The 21,446-nt window shown below is 43.1% G+C and overlaps 1 protein-coding gene across 1 annotated transcript in view; it reads left to right on the forward strand.

Moving 5' to 3' along the window:
- Positions 1-921: 921 nt before the first annotated feature.
- prkg2 (protein kinase cGMP-dependent 2) overlaps positions 922-21,446 on the forward strand; it is a 49,009-nt gene continuing 28,484 nt past the window's right edge. The window contains exons 1-5 of the mRNA XM_056285239.1: positions 922-1,457; positions 8,250-8,413; positions 11,511-11,624; positions 14,154-14,259; positions 15,483-15,546. Coding sequence (XP_056141214.1) covers positions 922-1,457; positions 8,250-8,413; positions 11,511-11,624; positions 14,154-14,259; positions 15,483-15,546 — 984 coding nt within the window. The remainder of the gene's footprint in view (positions 1,458-8,249; positions 8,414-11,510; positions 11,625-14,153; positions 14,260-15,482; positions 15,547-21,446) is intronic.

The raw sequence follows: 21,446 nt of genomic DNA on the forward strand, positions 1-21,446 counted from the left end.
ACCATTACATACTGATTGGTTCTCTTTCTCGCGCTGTCATCACATGCTCTCTCCCTTTGCTCTCTCACACATTTTCTCTCACTCTCCCTTCTTACCTCCCCATCCCATGTCACTCCTCATTGTCTGTTTTTTCTAATTTCCTCACTCGCTCCAGTATTAATCTCTGACAATGTCGATCCTAGCCTCCTACAGACTGTGAATTTAGCAATCCTATAAGTGTATTGCAAGCCACACTGTGCGATATGGATCTAATAAACTTGGGTACAACATCAAGTTTGAAGCCTTGTGATCAGCAAGGTGCCATCACAGCCTACCCAACTGTAATGACCTACTTTTCACTCATAGATGATAACACCGTTTCTGAATTAGCCGTGGAACTTCGGCATGTTTATTTCGCTCCATGCATAAGGTGCACATAATCCGACTGACCCTCGCCTACCTTCCCGCTCCCGTGGCTGCTCTGTTTTCCTATCCCATAATTCCCTGTGTCCTTAAAGGTGTATTCCCCTAATACTGAACATCACACCAACCAACACAGGTTCACTCCCAACTCGTCACATATGGACGCTTGGTCAGGACTAACATCGGGCATCGAGAACCGGTTCCAATATTCCGATTCCAGAGAAATCGTTAAGAAATTCAAAATTGGATTCTGCCTGTCTTTTGGTAATGTTTCTATATATGTCTCTAGGTCATGAGTCATGAAATTGTGGGACATCTTTTATAGAATATCGACTCTGTCCCATGGTCACATAAATTTGAAGGAAGGTTTACGGGTTGGACGTCATGTATGAATGAGATTTGAGAAAGGGGTTATCAAAACAGTTTTCTGGAGAAGCCTCTGCTTGTTAATTTTCCAGAAAGTATAATAAACAATAGCTTTTCCATCTGCTATCTCATCAGGTGTTATCTGCTGTCAAGATGGGGAACGGCTCAATAAAGTCTAAGCGTTTCAAACAAACAGACAGCAACAGTGTTGCATCCAGTGGCCGGGCCCACAGAGACCAAGCAAGGGGATCCAAAAGCTCTCCCCTGGATGTCCTGAGAGCCAGGGTGGAGGAGCTAGAGAGAGACCGCAAGAGGAAAGATGAGGAGCTTTGCACCAAGGACCACCAGATTAAGGGGCTTCATGAGCAGCTAGTCAAACAGACACAAGCACTAGCAGAGCTTGGTGAGCAGCTGCAGAGCAAGTGCATCCAGCTGAACAAGCTGCAGGATGTGATGCGGAACCAGATCGGAGCCTCGACGGGCCTCGGGCTGGGCCTGGCATCGGGGTCCTCATCCCTCAAAGCCGGCGGCAAGAGCAGCCCCAACTTTGGTAGTCTCATCAGGGGAACCCTAAATAGGCGGAAAGGGGCCAAGGCAGGTGTGTCTGCCGAACCCACCTCCAGAACCTACGACTCCAGCAGTCTACCCAAGTTCTCCTTTGAGAAGGCCCGTGTGCCCAAGGACGCAAGGTGAGATGTTTACCTTCATGTTGGGATGTTGGCAACAACCACTAGCCAAATAACTTGTACTTGCACATTTTAGCTTAAATTGGTAAGTTCTGCCTTTTTTGTCCCATCGTGCTGAGGCTGTAATAAGGCCACTGCACACTGTGCCATGCTGGCACAGTGTGCAGTGGCCTTATGCAGTGGCTGGCTGTGTGTAGTTATTGTTTGTGTTTCCATTAGTGTTGGAGCTGAAATGAGGTCTAGGAAATCCCACAAAAAACTACAATGACTACAACAAATTATGTCATACAAAGGCATCCATCTGTGTAATGCACAATGCGACACTGGTCAATCAGTGCCGGCGTCTCCTCCACTGACCATGACAAGGATTCAGACATCTTTGTTTTGTATTTTGATTGAAAAAGAAATTCTTGCCTATTGTGATTTCAATATGGGATGTATGATGCTTGTGTAATAGTGATGTAGGATAGGGTATCAACATAGTATCAGATATGGCGTCACTGATGTGATGTGAATGTAAAACCAGAAATTCAACACCAACGTCATTAAGGCCACCCAAAGGCACGGTCTAGCCATGTTAAGTGCAGTTCTCAAATGGTACTGAAAATCCAGAAATAAACATGGTTTGGAACCATTCTGGCGGCACGGTGGCGCAGTGGTTAGTGTGGTTGCCTCACAGAAAGAAGGTCCTGGGTTCGAGCCCCGGGGTAGTCCAACCTTAGAGGTTGTCCCGGGTTGTCCTCTGTGTGGAGTTTGTATGTTCTCCCCGTGTCTGTGTGGGTTTCCTCCGGGTGCTCTGGTTTCCTTCCACAGTCCAAAGACATTTAGGTCAGGTGAATCGGCCGTACTAAACTGTCCCTAGGTGTGTGTGTGGGCCCTGTGATGGCCTGGCAGCCTTTTCAGGGTGTCTCCCCGCCTGCTGCCCAATGACTGCTGGGATAGACTCCAGCATCCCTGCAACCCTAAGAGCAGGATAAGCGGTTTGGATAATGGATGGATGGATGGAACCATTCCACATCAAATAGTACATTGGTGGAAATGCCCATAGAATGGTTACTTTTCAAGATGTAGAGACAACCTTGCTATGGAAAACTAACATTTGTACTCTGCTCCATTGGTTCCCAACTCTAGTCCTCAGGCCATCAATAATTCTGCTTCTTTTTTTTTTTTTAGATTCCCCCCCTTTTTCTTCCCAATTGTACTTGGCCAATTACCCTATTTTCCGAGCCATCTCAGTTGCTGCTCCACCCCCTCTGCTGAGCCAGGGAGGGCTGCAGACCACCACATGCCTCCTCCGATACATGTGGAGTCGCCAGCCGCTTCTTTTCACCTGACAGTGAGCAGTGTCGCCAGGGGGACATAGCTTGTGAGAGTATCACGCTATTCCCCCTGTTCCCCCTCCCCCCTAAATAGGTGCCCCAACCAACCAGAGGAGATGGTAGTGCAGCGACCAGGACACATACCCACATCCGGCTTCCCACCCACAGATATGGCCAATTGTGCCTGTAGGGACGCCTAACCAAGCCGTAGGTAACATGGGGATTCGAACCAGCGATCCCCATGTTGGTAGGCAACGGAATAGACCACTATGCTACCCAGATACCCCATACTTCTGCTTTTCTATACTGTCAGGTAGTTCATTACATTCACCTGTTGTTCCAGGTTGGAAAACTCCCTGATTAGCTGTCTGGAATATATATGAAGGAAAACCAGCAGTACCAGGGGTCCTTGAGGACCAGAATTAGAAACCACTGCTTTAGTCTACTCTATATACCATCTTTGACAGCTAACCATAATTTGAAGATGCCAGTTTGCTTACAATACATTGGCTTGTAAAATAGCAAAAATGGCTGGTAAATCTTATGAATTAGCAGCTACCAGAAGATGATGGCTGCCTAGTCAGACATGATGGTACGTGGTCCCAAAAAACATTGGAAGAGAGTAAACTGAGGAGAGAATAATCACAGTGTTACTCAGGTACATAAAACCAACTGATAACATAATCAAAATACTAACTGGTCAATTTAGAGATAACAGCCAGTGTAGACCTACCAGTTTACTGCAAAGCTTTCTGTCATTTTAAACTATTTTTTTCTCACTTGTTGCATTTCTTTTTCATTCCGAAAGATCTTCCTGCATTTACTGTAGGACGTCTTCCACAGCAAAGAGTCTCGTATTTACATGTTTAACGTCTTTATTGAGTTGAACTGAGGAGTGGGTGCACCAGTCATCTCAATGATCAGTCTTCCTCTTGTATCCAAAATGCCGATGTATCCATGAGGACCTTTAACATCGTCCTGTTGAATAACTGTACTGTCTGGTAAAATCAGCATGATTCCTACCATTTGTGGAATGAAAAAGCCTCGTCAATAAACAAGTTTTTCAGGACATCGCTCTCCCTCACAGTCTCCATGGATTTTTCACTGTAAAAGCAGCTATTTTTTGTCATGTAATCAAGTGCTCTACAGATAACAAACTGACATGAATACAACCCACCGTGCTGAATAAACCCACCATGCACATAGAATGAGGACTCCGGCTTGCTCGAGCCAGCTGTTATTCAGAAAAAGAGCACAAAGCATGCCGGGAGTACTTCTCTTTCCCTCGGTGCTCATGTTTAAAACATATGCTGCTAATGAGTGTAGCATGCATTCCATAACCAAAACAAATGCGGCCAAGTGTTTTGTTAATGAGTCTGTCTTCATGCAAATTGTTCCCCTTTTGAAAAGGAATATACATTTTCTGCAGCTGACAGACCTGCAGACTGGAGCGAGATCATAACGGTGCTTCATGGTGGAGTGGGTAGATAATGACACAGCTTCAAGCTAGAAAAAAGGATCAAAAAGGGGAAATAAAGGATTGGACTTCATTTCTCTTTGATTAGAAAACCTGAAGGGTTCTTTTGTGTTGGTGAACTAGGTGTGTGAATAGGCCACCTCCTTCAACACCAGTCCCATTAACCAATGGTAAATAACCTCTTAATTTGTAGATAGTTTGCACCTGTGGTTCTTCGTGTTTTCCCCAACTACCTCAAACAAGAGGTGATGTTGGCACAGAGGTACCTGAAGGGTGGCCTAGTGTTTGGAAGGAGTGTACTGTACTCATGAGGTCCTAAGACCAGTCTCATCAGCCAGTGTTCTACCAATATTGGTCCTATCAGAAGCTGTATGCCCTTTATCTTGCTCCTCCATATGCAACTATATGTAACTCCTCTCTGCAGATGGATGGAGAGAAGTTAGATCTGCCTCTGATCTCGCAGATCTGAGGGCCCGAGTAGTCCCAATGTCCTGATTAAGATATGGGTGATATGGTTTTTGCTTTGGCTTCTTCAAAACCGTGGAATTGCCTCCCCCTGCATATTAGATCTGCTGAATCTTTTTCAGTCTTGTCTCAGAACACTTTCTTATTCCCTGGCTTTCCATTGTGTTTGACTTGTGTTTTGTAATGTTCCTCAAGTTCAACTTTATTGTCATATGTTTTTAGAATACAATAAAATTCTTGTGCTATGGTTTAACTCAAGGGACACAAGGAAACCCCCCCAAAAATAACCACAAAATAAAAAAAAACTCACTAAAGACATACATAGATCATAGGTACATGAATTCATACATTATATATATTTACATAATATACAGTACAAGAATGCAACAATGTAAGGTAATGTTTTTTTTTTTTAGATGGAAGGAGCGAGAACAGAACATGAGCAGGGTGGCTGATGTCCTTAATGACGTTTTGGGCTTTCCTTTTGCAGCGAGTGGTGTAAATATTATGAAATTGGGGTAGTTCTATGCCAATGATTTCTGCTGCTGTCTTTACAGTCCTTTGAAGCAGTCTGCAGTCCTGAGCAGTCAGGTTGCCAAACCACACTGTGATACAGCCTGTCAAGACACTGTCCATGGTACTGCCATAAAAGCTCATAAGAATTTTGGTACTCAGACCAAAACTCTCGGGACGCCTCAGAAAATAAAGACTCTCAGGGGCACCCCGGTGGCTCACCTGGTAGAGCGCATACCACATTAAAGCTGAGTCCTTATTGCAGCGACCTGGGTTTGAATCCTGCCCAGGCCCTTTGCTGCAGGTCATCCCCTCTCTCTCCCCTGCCTTTCATGTCTCTCTCGACTGTTGCTATTGAATAAAATGTGGAAAATGACAACAACAAAAAATCTAAAAAGAAAACACAGCCTCTGCTGTACCTTCTTGAGGATGCAATTGGTGTTGAGAGACCATGTGAGGGTGACCATCTGTGGTGTGTAAACCGATAAATTGAAAACTGTCCACAATTTCAACAGATGACTCATTGATGGAAATAGGAATGTCATTTTCTCTGATCTTTCTTAAGTCAACAATAATTTATTTTGTCTTGTTGACATGTAGAGAGAGGTTATCATGAAACTATATTATTAAATCTTCCACTTCCCTCCTATAGACCTGTCACTTATTAGTCCAATCACGGTGGTGTCATCTGCAAATTCAATGATAGTGTTGTCATATTTGGCAACACAGTTGTGTGTAAACTGACTACAATAGGGGGCTGAGACAGCAGCCCTGAGGTGCACCGGTCCTAAGAACTAATGTGAATGAGTATGTTTTACCTGTTCTCACAGTCTGGGGCCTGCCTGTCAGGAAATCAAATAACCAGTTACAGATAGAGCTGCCCAGACCAAGACCTCTGAGTCTCCATACCAGTTTGGATGGTACAATTCTATTAAAATCAGACCTGTAACTATTAAACAGCATTCTGATGTATTTTGTTTTCAAGGTGTATTAAAGTAGTATTCAGAGCAAGTGAGATAGCGTCATCTACAGATCTGTTTGAACAGTAGGCAAACTGTAATGGGTCAAGGGTAACAGGAATGTTACATTTTAATATATGATAAAACACATCTTCCAGGGCACTTCATAATAACAGAGGTCAAAGCAACAGGTCGGTAATCATTAAGGCAAGAGACAGGTGTTTTCTTAGGTACAGGTATGATGGTGGTTTTCTTAAAACACAGTGGAACCTCCCACAATGACAGGGACAGGTTAAAAATGTCAGTAAAAACCTGAGATATCTAAGTGTAACATCCTGAGAACACGGGAAGGGATGCCGTCTGGGCCAGCAGCTTTACGAGCCTTAACCCTTTTAAAAGTTTGACTCACAGCCGCCTCTGTCACCTGTAGATCGACTTCATCAGGTGGGCACTGTGCTGCTGTCACTGGGTCCAGGTTGTGAGCTTCAAAGCAGGCATAAAAGTTGTTAAGCTCATCCAGGACAGAGGCAGAGATGTTGATGATAGCCACATTGGGTTTAAATTTATAGTCCGTAATCGCTTGCAGTCCCCTCCACATACGCTGCAGTTCACAGCCACTGTAGTCATTTTCCAGTTTGTCCCTATTGTCTTTTAGCAGCTTTGATTAAGTCGTACCTGGACAGCGAATGCCATTGTTAATCCAGGGTTTCTGGTTGGGATAGGGGTGAATTGACCATACTGGGATACAGTTATCCACACAGAATCTAATATTGCCAGTTACCAGTTCAGCATACTCATCCAAACTCGAGGTTGAATCCTTAAAGATTGACCAGTCTGTTGATTCAAAACATCCCTGACCTTTGGATTCGTGTTCTGTAGTTCAGCACTGTACTGTCCTCACAGTGGGCTGCACACATATTGCTTTCTGCTTGTAGGCAGGAAGCAAAAGCAATGAATGACAGGTGGTCGGATTTCCCAAAGAGAGATTGTAAGATAGACCTGTAAGCTGCCTTGACTGTGGAGTGGTCAAGAGTCTTATTGTCTCTGGTTGTGCAGGTGACATCTTGAGAAAATTTTGGTAGCACAGATTTCAGGTTACATTGGTTAAAGTTCCCTACCACAATTTTACTTTGATTTTTTGATATTAATATACTCTATTGATCCCCAAAGGAAATTTGTCTCTGCATTTAACCCATCCTAGCTTTGTAGCAAGGAGCAGTGGGCAGCTGCCGTGCAGCAACCGGGGACCAACTCCAGTTCATCTTGCAATGCCTCATTCAAGGGCATAGACAGGAGTATAAACCCTAACATGCATGTATTTTTTTTTTTATGCTGGGGGAACCCGGAGCACCCGGAGAAAACCCACAGCAGACACAGGGAGAACATGCAAACTCCACACAGAGGACGACCTGGGTTGACCCCCAAGGTTGGACAACCCCGGGGTTCAAACCCAGGACCTTCTTGCTGTGAGGCGACAGCGCTAACCACTGCACCACCGTGTCACCCAATTTTATAATGTTATTTATTTATTTCATTATAACATTTTATAATTTTATGCTTGTATTTAGTTTTCATTCTGTTTGTTTTTGTTTGTGCTCATTCGATGTGTACCTCCTGTCTCTCTTAGTGATGATGGTAACATCCTTCAAGATCCTTTAAAATGTTTTTATTCTGTGGCCTATGATAACTAAAACTCAAGTAAAACAGCTCTAACAAGCAATTACCATTTTTCATAAAAAGCTCATGATGACCAACTGATCTACTTCATTCAGCATATAGTATGTATAAAACAGAAAACCGCTGCAAATGAAGTTTTAAGGATGACCTAATTAAAGTTTGAAGGAATTGGGTGAAGGTTTTCAGCCATAACTTTGTCAAAAATGTTTTGATTTACTTCAAATTGACACCAAAATGTTCACTTTTCCTTTTCGCAGATGTGTCCTACCTGTTGCTGTTGTGAGAAATACATTGATTATAAGATCTGTAGTGGTCAAAGTTCAGGGCCGGGGGGTGTTGTGCCTGACACCTCTTGTTATTCATCGTTTGTTCTGCTCACTGTCAGTGTGAAGAAGTTGCTCGTTGATGCCCTGAATAAAAACCAGTACCTGAGGAGACTGGAGCAGCAGATCAAAGACATGGTGGAGTGCATGTATGAGAGGACCTACCAGCAAGGAGAGTATGTCATCAAACAGGGGGAGCCCGGTCACCATCTGTTCGTGCTGGCAGGTATGATGGGACTCCTTCTGTCCAGGTATTTGATCCGGTTCTTTGATCAATGTGATCTGGCTGTGGAGCGGTTCGAGGAATCCAGGGGAGTGGGTCAGAAAACATGATCAAACCATACACAGACAACATGTCAGCTTAACCGCAAAATGTTGAAGGCTAGTTCGTGTTCAAAATTAAGTTCAGGTTAGTTGAAACAGCATTATCACTCGAAATGGACCTAAACACTGACTCCAACTGGTCCTCAACATTACATGCCAAGGGTAAAATCAGTGCTTTTAAAGAATAAATTGCAAAGAAATCCCATGTTACAATTGCAATAGTATAAAAAAATGGCATAGTAGTTCAATAACTAGAAAAATGCTTTTCCGCAGAAAAAGCGTGTGAATGCTGAGCTGCTGAAATAAATCGCGAAAGCATTGCTGAAAATGGATAAATAGGAGAAGTCAGAAAGTCACTAGCCTACCTGAAATACCTGGAAACTGAAATGTGAAATGGCTGAATATTTTAAAAGTTTTAAAGGTATAAAAAACGGAAACATTTGCCATAATGTGCTAAATACATAAATAGTTTGATTGTTGAATGGTTTCTGTAGTTTAAAGTATGAGAAAGTGGAACTGGTGCCACTAATAAAGAACTGCAAAGCAATAGTGTGAATGCCCAGCATTCACACTAATTAGGCTGACAGTTGAGTTTCAAATTGATATGTGATGTCACAATAGGACTGAACATTCTAACAGGCAAAGTGTATGGCAGAATTGCTAAACTTTAGAGCTGAGTTGTTCAAAAACTATAAAATATTTTTAAAATCTGAATAGAATTCTGAAAGAGCTTAATGTCCTGAACTGATTAAGCTTTAAATGGGGTTTCTAGCTCAAAAAATGAAGGAGCAGATACAGTTCAAAGGTGATGTGGGTTTCAACCTTTCCCCATAGACTTCCATTGTTTTGAAAAAGTAGGAAAAGCTTAATATGTCTAAAAGTACAAAAGATTAAAAAAAAAACCGAAATATGAGCCTTAATGGGCTTAAAGAGATGAACATTTTGACACCTGAATGGTTTCAGTGGCTAAAAGTATGAAGGAGTAAAAGAGGTGGAAAGGTTGCAAAAGTCCCCCATTGACTCCCATTCAAAAAATGGCTGAAAAAAGTTGAATATTTCAAAAAGTTCAAAAGGTATGAAAAATCTGAAAGGGGAGCAATAATGTCCTTAATGAGTTGAACATTTTGATAGTTGAATGGTTTTGGTAGCTAAAAGTATGAAGGAGCTACAAAGTGTAAAAAAATGGGCGGAAGAAAAATAAATAAATAAAGAACTGCAACACAATAGTGTGAATGCCCAGCATTCACACTACAGAGAACACAAAACATTTATTTAACTTATTTTTTGAAGTTGCTGGTTTGAGTAAACTTAGTGCACAAATAAAACGGATTCCGACTCTTTTTCTGCTTCTAAAAATATGAGACAAAGACTCAACAACAGTGCAATACAGTGATAGCCGGATTATCAGCAGCAATAGAATACTGCTAACAGTGTAATGACAAAAAAAGCAACAAAAATAGTCCAAAAGAAACATATAGGGTTTATTGGTACATGAGTGCATTTGCTTTTAGCACTGGTGGTCACAATGACAGATACATACACACCGATCAGCAAAACATTTTAAACAACCTGCCCAATATTGCAGGGTCCCCACAAGACCTCTGAAGGAGTCCTCTGGTGTCTGGAAGCAAGACGTTAGCAGCAGATCCTTTAAGTCCTGTAAGTTGTGAGGTGGGGCCTCCATGGATCAGACTTGTTTTTCCAATACATCCCACAGATGCTCGATCGGATTGAGATCTGGGGAATTTAGAGGACAAGGCAACTTCTTGAACTCTTTGTCATGTTCCTCAAACCATTCCTGAACAATTTTTTGCCGCATTATCCTGCTGAAAGAGGCCACTGCCATCAGGGACTACTGTTGTCATGAAGTGGTGTATCTGGTCTTCAATGATGTTTAGGTAGGTGGTATGTGTCAAAGTAACAGCCACATGAATACCAGGACCCAAAGTTTCCCAGCAGAACATTGCCCAGAGCATTACGCTGCCTCCGCCGGCTTGCCCTCTTCCCATAGTGCATCCTGGTGCCAACTCTTCCCCAGGTAAACGACGCACACACACCTGGCCATCCACATGATGTAAAAGAAAGCATGATTCATCTGACCAGGCCACCTTCTTCCACTGCTCCATGGTCCGGTTCTGACACTCACGTGCTCATTGTTGGAGCTTTCGGTGTTGGACAGTGGTCATCACGGGCACTCTGACCGGTCTGCAGCTACACAGCCCCATACACACAGGGTGCGATGCACTGTGTGTTCTAACACCTGTCTATAATAGCTTTAACTTTGTCCATCATTAACTTTTTCAGCAATTTGAGCTACAGTAGCTCCTATGTAGGTTCGGACCAGGTGGCTAGCCTTCGCTCCCCACACACATCAATGAGCCTTGGGTGACCCTGTCGCTGGTTCACCGGTTGTCCTTTCTTGGGCCACTTTTGGTAGGTACTGACCACTGCATACCGGGAACACCCCACAAGACCTGCCGTTTTGGAGATGCTCTGACCCAGTCGTCTAACCATCACAATTTGGCCCTTGTTAAAGTCGCTCAGATCCTTACACTTACCCATTTTTCCAGCTTCCAACACATCAACTTCAAGAACTGACTGTTCACTTGCTGCCTAATATATCCCACTCCTTGACAGGTGCCATTGTAATAAGATTATCAATGTTATTTACTTAACTGTCAGTGGTTTCAGTGTTTTGGCAGATCGGTGTAAGTGTACATTACTTTGTAATGCAGTTTTTGTGATGCACTCCAAAAATATTTAGCTGGTATAGTGGTCAAGCTAGGTGGTGACTTTTAGGATAGTTTGCCTATGCAGCCCATCAGACAAAAGAAGTCTGTTTTCCTGTTCTGGCACACACTGAATGAGAAAAAGTTGTCACTATATTTCCCCCTCCAGCATTAGTCTGATTCTTACTTCAGTTTCCATAGAGCTTAATTGTCATTGTCCTGAGTTTGGGTGTGATAAAGTTATTGATTGCCCTCGTTTTGTATCTACAGATGGTAAGCTGGACGTGTTTCAACAAAACAAACTGCTCACATCAATAGCAATCTGGACCACATTTGGTGAGCTGGCCATACTCTACAACTGCACTAGGACTGCATCAGTCCAAGGTAAACCACCCTGTGTTTTTATTGTTAAACGTTGTGCAGCAAGTATTTCAACATTAAGCTGTGGTTTTACACCAAACTTCTTGGCTGAAGCTATTCTTTCTGTTCAACAGGATGGAAAATTATCACCAGTCTAGTTCTTGTACATTTTGACTGTGGGTGTTAAATTAATTTACCAGCTGCTAAGGGAATAATGAACTTTGAGATTTCCATGCCGCACTTACTGGTGGATGATAAAACTAGTCTCATGCAATGCTATTCTCCACGGCCCAGAGCCCATCAGTCCCTCAAAGCTACTCTTGAACAGCACAGGTCATGTAACTTTAAATTCTCCTGTTTAGGACCCTTTGAATTGGTTGCACCCTCTACTGGGCTCTTCTATCTTATCAGGAATCAGGAACACTTTATTTGACGTACATGAAATGAAACGAAATATCGTTTCCCCCAGCCCACAGCAGCGCAACACAAACACAAAAATGCCTATCCAAAAACTGCAAGAACTACAAGAACATATTATCCAAACTAACACATAAAAAAAATCACTGTCCAGGAGAACGAATGCCAGCTGATGACTGTTGGAACTGCCGGTCTGCATGGGCTAGCAGTTAGCTTAGCCTGCCCCACTTCCGTGTCCTGTCAGACCGCCCTCGGTGTTCCCTCTTCGGGCGCAGCCCCGGGCAGGGCCGTGGTCTTTGGGCCCACCAGACGCAACAGACCAGGCTCTCCCAGCCGATCCAATGCCAGCTCTCCGAGCCAGACACCTTCGACACACCTCCCCGCACTCCACACGATGACACTAAAAACACAGTCAGACCGTTATCGGAACTGCCGGTCTGCATGGGCTAGCAGTTAGCTTAGCCTGAGGAAATATCATATTTATCTTATTTAAATTATCATAGTATGTCGACAAATAGACTGAATGCATATTACATAAAGATACGTCAATCACAGTTTCTCATTAATGTCAGGTAAGGCTGCATTAGCTGCTAGCCAAGTATCCACTCTAATTTGGTAACAAAGGGAAATTGAGGGTTAAACTTTAGTATTTAACAGCAACTGTGCTTAGTGGACTGTAGAGAACAGCTTGTCCTCCTGTCCGCCAACTCCTCCGCATGCCAAAACCCTGTAGTCTTGAATATAACATGACAGGTCTCTGACACCTCATTGAATGTTAGTGCTTCTTAAAGCCTCTGAATCATCTCATAGTGGGTGGGAGACAATCAGATGCGTCATTAGACAGTGGTAAACAAGCTTTGGCCGGGGCAGTGTTGTGAAAGGCTTTAAACCATATCCTGGTACTCTATTCTGATTGGCTATCACCTTCCTGGCATTTGAAAGGTTTAAAACGTGTATGGGGGTACTCTTTATCCTGAGGGTTAACAAAGGACATATTTGTATATTTGGCCAAGTAGTTGGTTGGTGGACCTTTTGGAGGAAGGGGTTGTAGTGGGTGAAGGGTGGTAGTCAGTTGACCTCAATATTCTGGGTAAAACAACCCCCCCCTTGACAGATTGCCAGTTCCCCTTGGTTTGAGACAGTTGAGCTGTTTTTATTTTTCTATGATGGGTGATAAAATGGATGAAAGGAATTCTTTGTCACTTCCTGCTCACAGCATGTTCCCATAAACAAACTGTTTATTAAGTAGTATTTGGTGGTTAGAGGAGCATGCCACCTGATGGAGAGTGTAACAGAAGGTCATCACCACTTTTTTAATGACAAAGAAAAGGGGAAAGCTAATTTCTGCAGGTTTGGGTGTTTGAATCATATTATAAAAGCTATAAATAAATATAGATGGCATTGGTGGTATAGTGGTAAAAAAAAACAAGCGTAGCTGCCTTCCAGGCAGTTGACCCAAGTTCGAATCCCGGCCAGTGCATTCATTCTAGGCCGCATGTTGGCCCAGTGGTTAGCACTGTCGTCTCATAGCAAGTAGGTCCTGGGTTCGAACCCCGGGGTTGTTCAACCCTGAGGGTCCTCCCAGGTCGTCCTCTGTGTGGAGTTGACATGTTCTCCCCGTGTCTGCGGCGTTTCTCTAGGTGCTCCGGTTTCCCCCACCATCTAAAGAAACATGCATATTAGGGTAAATACTCTTGTCTGTGCACCTGACAAAGGCAACGGGAAAAGAACTGGAGTTAGACCCCGGGGGCAACATGAAGCCGGCAGCCCACTGCTCCTAGCTACACAGATCACAGCTAGGATGGGTTAATTTGGAGTAAATGAATTTCCCCAAGGGGGTTAATAAAGGAAACTTAGATTTTTTTATAGAAAAGAGGGGATATGAAGAAATCCAGGTAAGGATGTCACAAACATTCATTCATTTTGTTATCTCTCGCTCCTCTGACATGATGGTGTGTCCCCCTGTCACCCCCCCCAACTGCCCTCATAGTACTCCATGACAGGCCTCTATGGGATCCAGCTGTCGTCCTTCTAGTGTTTACTAGTCAGGGGGCAACAGGTTAAGTAGGTTCTAGTTAAAAGGTCAAGACCCACAGGGTTCCCTGGTATCTGACAGATGTATTGTTTTACTTGCAGCTGTCAACAAAGTGACGACATGGGTCCTGGACCGGGAAGTGTTTCAGAACATCATGAGGAGGACGGCTGAGACCCGCCACGAGCAATACCGCAACTTCCTCCGAAGGTTAGCAAGTTAGCTAGTGAGCTACCAAAAATTACCTTCTGTGCTCTGTTTCTGGTTGTTTTTTTTTTGCCACACCACAGCTTGTTTGATTGTCAGGTCACAGGTTAGGAGGTTACAACATGAGCATCCAGTAGCATAGCAGTCTATTCCATTGCCTACCAACATGGGGACCGCCGATTCGAATCCCCATGTTACCTCCAGCTTGGTCGGGCGTCCCTACAGACACAATTGGTCGTGTCTGCGGGTGGGAAGCTGGATGTGGGTATGTGTCCTGGTCGCTGCACTAGCACCTGCTCTGGTCGGTCGGAGCGCCTGTTCAAGGGGAAGGGGGAACTTGGGGGAATAGCGTGATCCTCCCACGTGCTCCTCACTGCCAGGTGAAAAGAAGCGGCTGGCGACTCCACATATATTGGAGGAGGCATGTGGTAGTCTGCAACCCTCCCCGGATTGGCAGAGGGGGTGGAGCAGCGACCGGGACAGCTTGGAAGAGTGGGGTAATTGGCCGGATACAACTGGAGAGAAAAAGGGGGAAAATCCCAAAAAAAAGAAGAGGAGGTTACAACAGGACAACATCTAAATGCTGCCAACTTTGATTTCGGCAGGTCACCTACCATCTCCTGGATTCATCTCTGCAAATCTGGTTAGGTGATGAATTAGTTAATTTCAGGATAGAGAAGACACCGTGTTGAGACGGACAAAATAGTTGCCTTTCTTACTTTAATTGTCATACTAAATCAGTTCCTTCCTTTCAAACCAAATGTGAGGTAATACCCCAAAAAAACCTGCCTGCAAAATCAAGGTACTGAGCAAGTACTTTGCCCTAAATATATGTATTCAGTCCTGTCTCCACAGTGGCAGGTCTCATATTTTTGTTCATTTTTGATACATCATGTGTAATGACGTTAGGTCCAGGAAACATCAGGGAGTGTCTTCCATGTGTCCAGAGAGAAAAATAGATGTCACACTTTGACTTGGCAGTTATTCACAATTTTAATCAGTCGTCAATGAAAGAGTCATTATCAACATGGAGTAGATTCAACTACGTTTGAGAGTCCCTCTCAATCACAGTTGAATCTTTGTGTTCTCTGACTCAAGAACGGTGCATTTTTCATTATTTTTACACGGACATCAGCAGAATCTTTCTGCTGACATCTTTATAATCTGGTGCATAATCTTCATGCAGACGTTAATGACCATCACTCATGTCTTGTGTCTCCTGCTAGTGTTTCACTCTTGGCAAATCTACCTGAGGACAAGCTCAGTAAAATCGTGGACTGCCTGGAAGTGGTGAGTCCTTCACTCAACCTGTCTCTATTTCCATCTCAGCGACAATTTAAACACTGCAGTGCCTTACCGATGCACAGACCCACTGACAGACCCGGAATTTGCCATCAAAATATCATTATTGTTTGGTCATATACTATTACTGCATGTCAGCGGATTCTCTCTACCTCCAGTTAGCGAGGCCTCACAAATTACCCTGTTGACGAACGTCTCCAGTATTATTCCTGTCATCCCTGGGCCCCATATATTGTTACCGTAATTATTTGACCAAGGCCTCAGAAAGTGTTTTTTCTAATGGGGGATGAGTGATTTGTTAAAGATGTGTAAATGACAGGTTTTTGGCGGGAGAATGTGCCAGTGTGTACTGTAGATAGTGTAGATATGTGTTGTGTGTGTGCATGTGTGTGCCAGCGTATGTCGCTGAATTATTTTTTTCACTTCCCCCCCAGTAAGCATTGTATTTCGGCTGCAAGAGAGACATTGGCATGTCTGCCTGCTGAGGGTGCAAAAAAACGGCCCTCTCGGTGTCGTCCTGCAGTGAAAAACTTCAAGGACATTCCTCTCAGCTGTTTGCACCGCAGGGTTTTAAAGGGGAGGATTTCATTGTTCAGTCACATCTGATGGGGCAGGTTACGCTTCATCTCGGGCTGGGGTTGGGGTGCGGAGTTCGCTTGTAACCTGATAGTGGTGCAGATGTTTGTCTAAAATCTGCCAGATAATATGGAAGCTTGTGTCATTAAAAAGCAGGAGAAATGAACCATGTGTGCATGCCTGTGCATGGGTGTGCGTGCGTGGTGGTGGTGGTGGTGGGGGGTCTCACTCGGAGCTTTCCATATAAGCATCGTTAAGATTTGTTTTCATGTTGCCAGAATCTCCAACATATGTGAATAATTAAGACAACTTGATTCCATGTCAAATGCCATGCCCAGATATGAATAAATAGTACGTAAGTGGGGAACTTTCCTAAATTTATCTTTACAATTTTAGGCCTTGAGGCAGTTTCATCCGAGCCTCTTATCATGCCTACTTCAGTTCCTGGATCATCCTAACATTACAAGCAGATATTAGTAAGGATTGGAAGGGACAGAGCCTCCATGCCCCATTAGTAGATCTAAAAATAAATTTCTGTGACCTTGAATTGTTATTGTCAGATGGAAACTTGGTATATACACCGATCAGCCAAAACATTAAAACCACTGACGTTTGAATAACATTGATTATCTTGTTGCAATGGCACCTGTCAAGGGGTGGGATATATTAGCCAGCAAGTGAAGTCAGTTCTTGAAGTTGATGTGTTGGAAGCGAGAAAAATGGGCAAGTGTACGGATCTGAACGACTTTGACAAGGGCAAAAAAACGCTATATATATGTGTGTGTATTTCAATTTCAAACCTTACGTTATTCAGACACATAGGTAGGTCTATATTAAAAACAACAAGAAAAAAATGCAACACAGGACAACAACACAAAAATATAGCTAAAAACAGCAGTTCACAAGTCCACAATGATTAAAAGCTATACAGACATTTGTTCCAATGTTTCCAGAAACAAGAAGAGTACCTTGTGTCACTTTGTGTAGGCTCAGTTAAGAGCATTATAATTACATTCTTAGAATAAATGAATCGACAGATAAATTTGTACATAAAATTCCTCAACACAGCATGAAAAGTGGGAACATTACTAGTCACAAACATATGACTTGCACTTGTCCATTTTGGAAGCTTGAGCAGGATTCTGAATGCATCATCATATGCTACCTGCAGCTTTTTAATTGTTGCTTTGCTATAGTCGCACCACAAGTAGGCTGTATAGAGTGGAGTACAGTATGCCCTACTATATGGTTACTTCATTGTACTAATATCATCCAAGCAGGGTCCTCATAAACAAAACATTGCGTTTCCACATGTGTTTCCTCCCAAGTATAAACGTGCCCTGTGGAGCTTGGATGTTTGAGGCAAATACCACTTGTGTCAATGGTTTGGGCGGTAAACACAGGCCGGTGTTTACATGGCTAAATTTCATTTGCTAGTTTGCAGACAGAATGTAAGAGGGATTCTACTCTACAGTATTACAATGCATACGCATGAACACTCTGACCACTTTCCATTATTCCGTTATTTTTAGGACATTATTCCACCCACTGCTGTCTCCCCACATCCAGTGTTCACAGTCATACAGGTCAATTCTAGACTATCACCAATAATAATTTAAAATAAATTATTAAATTAAAATAAATAATTCAAAATAATTGGAAAATATAATTCAAAATAAGAAGAAAAAAACGGGAGGTTGCTGGCTTAATGTGTGTCTGTTCTGGAGTCTGTGACATAAAAATGTGTGAGAACATCTGCTCCATTGACAAGAATTCAGCAAACACAGTTGTGCTCTGAACAGGTGCTTTCTGCTTAAAACTGAACAAAAATAGCGTTTGTGATTAAAAAAAACTAAATAAAAATGTCTTTGCTTATTATTCTTATTGCATATTTGGAGGCACAACAGGGTATGGCAAATGTTTTTTCATATTGGGAGCCTTTGCTCTGCAGTCAAATGGATCGCGGCAGTGAACAGTTGTCTTAGCTGCAGGAATCTGGCAGCCATCCTGGAAAACGCTTTAATCTGGGTCACCTTCATGCTTTTGTGCTTGCCCTTCTATACCTCAAAGCTTCAAATGGGAAAGCAATTTCCCCGCGACATGCTGCATCAGCACCCTGGCACCAAAACTGAAGTCAGTGTGTAGGTTGTTTGGTTAGCCGAGGGAAGAATAAAGCGATTGAGAGCCAGGTGTTGTCTTTTGAATGCCGTGAGTACAGAGCCCTGATAGTACACAAACTAGCTGGAGAACAGCTGCCCTCATACAAACAGAAAGCGAAGTTGTTTCAGTTATTCACATTACACCTGAAATGAAAATCTGCTCAAAGCAGTTGCCATTTCTAGCTCGAGGCAATGCCTCCTAGTTAGCCAGACTGTATGACACGTGATGTGAAACATCCCTTTTTTCTCCCAATGTGGCATATACAGTTCTGTATTCTGCTATAGTCCCACCACTGCATGACCCCTAAAAAGGATGGGGAGGATGGAGTGATCAGGGGCAGGGCCAGATGTTGTAATTATTCGGGACTTAGGCTGGTGCCTGGGCCCGGGGGCATGCTCCCCCAGGGAGATCCCCCCCCCCATTTATGACAGCTATATGCACTACTTTTCAAGCCATTTGAGATAATAGAATGCCTAAAAATCTGTACATCATTTGGGAAAAACATGATTGTTGCCAGGAAAAGAAGTCATCCTGTAGAGCCTACATCCTATTTTGTACCTTATTGTTATCAACTGTCTTCATCATTCTGAAACCATGACACAACAAATGTGGAGGATGACTAATTTTCACTCCTACCACCTAAAAAGAGGCCAGAAAAAAAAGTGTCTGATTTTACTATTTTTAAGTTACATAACATAGGTAGAGTAGGAATTTGGCATAAACAGCATTACTAATCTTCAACCCTATTTGTGTTATGCTATGATTTGAATCCATGCCATAATAATCTGGGCTGCTCTAATTGTAAATCAAGGATCCCCAACAATGCCAAGTAAATGCCCCCATCCATAAGGTAATATGGAATACTCTGATTGAATATTAGGCCAACAGAAGACAATTTACTCAAAGTATTAGATTTCTTCAGGGAGAGCTACTCATGTCTTATATTACTAGTTACATTTATTCACATATTGTATCAAAACACTCAAACATCTCCAACCCACACCAGCTGAATACGTTTTTTTTTTGTTTTTTTTTTGGTAACCGGTTATGATATATCAATATCCAAAACTCACATTTTGTGCCACAAACATCTTAAACTCACATCGGACTCGCATCAGTGACAATTTCCATCCATCCATCCATCCATTATCCCCACCGCTTATCCTGCTCTCAGGGTCGCGGGGATACTGGAGCCTATCCCAGTGTCAGTTTTTGTGTCAAAAATGGGAGTCATAATTCAGTCAAATCTGAACACGCAGACATGACACATATTTTTAGATTCAGTGTGACTTAACATTTACCAAGAATACAATTATGTCTGGTGGCCATTGCAAATAAACGGGCATAAATCTGCTCAGAAATCAGAGGAAAAAAGAAGCTGCTTGTAACTGCAGAGCTTGCTTGGGAATCATCACTTCTCGTTTTTTCAGCATCAAAGTAATCCGGCAATAGTTGTCAGTACATCCAATGGTATATAGCAAACAGGAACTTATAATAGCTAATTCGGCATACTTAATTTTCCAAAATATAAACAAATATAGGCTAAAAAACAGGGCTCATGTTGTAGCCCTGTGGGTTGTAGGTTAATCTATGGCAACATATTTCCTGTTTCTTGGAAAATTTTAGTTTATATCTGTTCATATAGGTGAAGACTTTTAACATTTAATGTAATATTATCCAAAAGAGTTGCTAACTCATTTGACTGACAATTATTTGGTGTCGGAGAGGGATGGGACGTCTTTGTATTTAAAGTGACTGCATTTGGAGCAGATTTACTGAGTGAAGTTGTGCTGCTTATGTTTGTACAATGCATCCATGGTTTGTGGTAGCAGTGAGTTGGTGAGGTGACTACCCAAATATGGATTGCAGTCTTGCAAGCCTAAGTGTTACAGCTGCGGATTCACAAACCTGAAACAACGTCTGTCTGCTTTTCACTGGCTGATGCTGATGCTGCTGAACCACTTTCTGTGGATAGCGGCTGAGGTTGGCTTCTGACTTCCGCCTTCGTGAGATTTGGCTTCATGAGATCAATAACTGCTGTTTATTCTCTAACTGTCTCTTCTCCTCTATATTCTGCTCTAACTTATCATTTGTCCTACTACTACTACTACTTTCAGCTGCTCCCGTTAGGGGTCGCCACAGCGGATCATGTTTCCATCTCTTCCTGTCCTCTGCATCTTCCTCTGTCATGCCAGCCACCTGCATGTTCTCCCTCACCACATCCATAAACCTCCTCTTTGGCCTTCCTCTTTTCCTCTTCCCTGGCAGCTCCATATGCAGCATCCTACATTATTTGTCCTACTGATTTTGCTATTTTCTGTGCTTAGTTCACTTGTTACTAGATTCACTATCTTTCTCAAATGACTCATGTGTTAGTGGGCAGCCTTTTGTTCCTAGTCTGTTTACTAGCTTTAAGCTTAGCTTAGCAGTTAGCTTTGTTGCATTTGTTGTCAAAGCAGCCTCATTAAAACGATGGTGTGTGGTGACTGTTTGGTAGTTACAGATAGGTTGTTTCTACTAGAGAGATGTGTTGATGAGTTAGAGCAGCTTCTTTCGTTCAAGATTACATTATGGGATGGCCACTCCAGATAGTCTCAGGCCTGACAGCAGACATTACATGACCGCAGACTGCTATTTTTAGCACTAGCTCAGCCTTGTCGGCAAATGCGGTGGAATTTGTCTATGTTTGCCTGCATGGGAAGCCACCCATCATGTGGCCTGGTCTCCAGTCACTTATCCCGACTGCAAGCTGGTTCTCACGCCTCACCAGCCCTGTTGGTAGTCCTACCGGCCAGCGGGCCTCTCCCACTCCTGTCAACAGCGTAAAGCAACACACGCTAGTGATAGGAGACTCCAAGACTCCATTACCTGCAATATCAGATTAACTTTGCCAGCCTTGGTTCAGTGTTTACCCGGGGCCAGAGTCTCCGACATAGAGGATAATCTTAGGGTGCTGGCATCACGGAGTGAGAATCAGGTAACCCAGGCACACATCACCACTATTTTCAGCAATTGTTATTACTGTCAGCACCAGCAATGCTAGGATGAAGCAATTAGAGATCACAAAAGCCAGCCTAGTCACGACATGATTTGGCCAGATGGGTTAGCGTCAATCAGTTGTCTGTGGTCCTTTACCTATGAGGGGTAATGAT

Source organism: Lampris incognitus, chromosome 1 (genome assembly GCF_029633865.1).
Source record: "Lampris incognitus isolate fLamInc1 chromosome 1, fLamInc1.hap2, whole genome shotgun sequence".
NCBI lineage: Eukaryota > Metazoa > Chordata > Actinopteri > Lampriformes > Lampridae > Lampris > Lampris incognitus.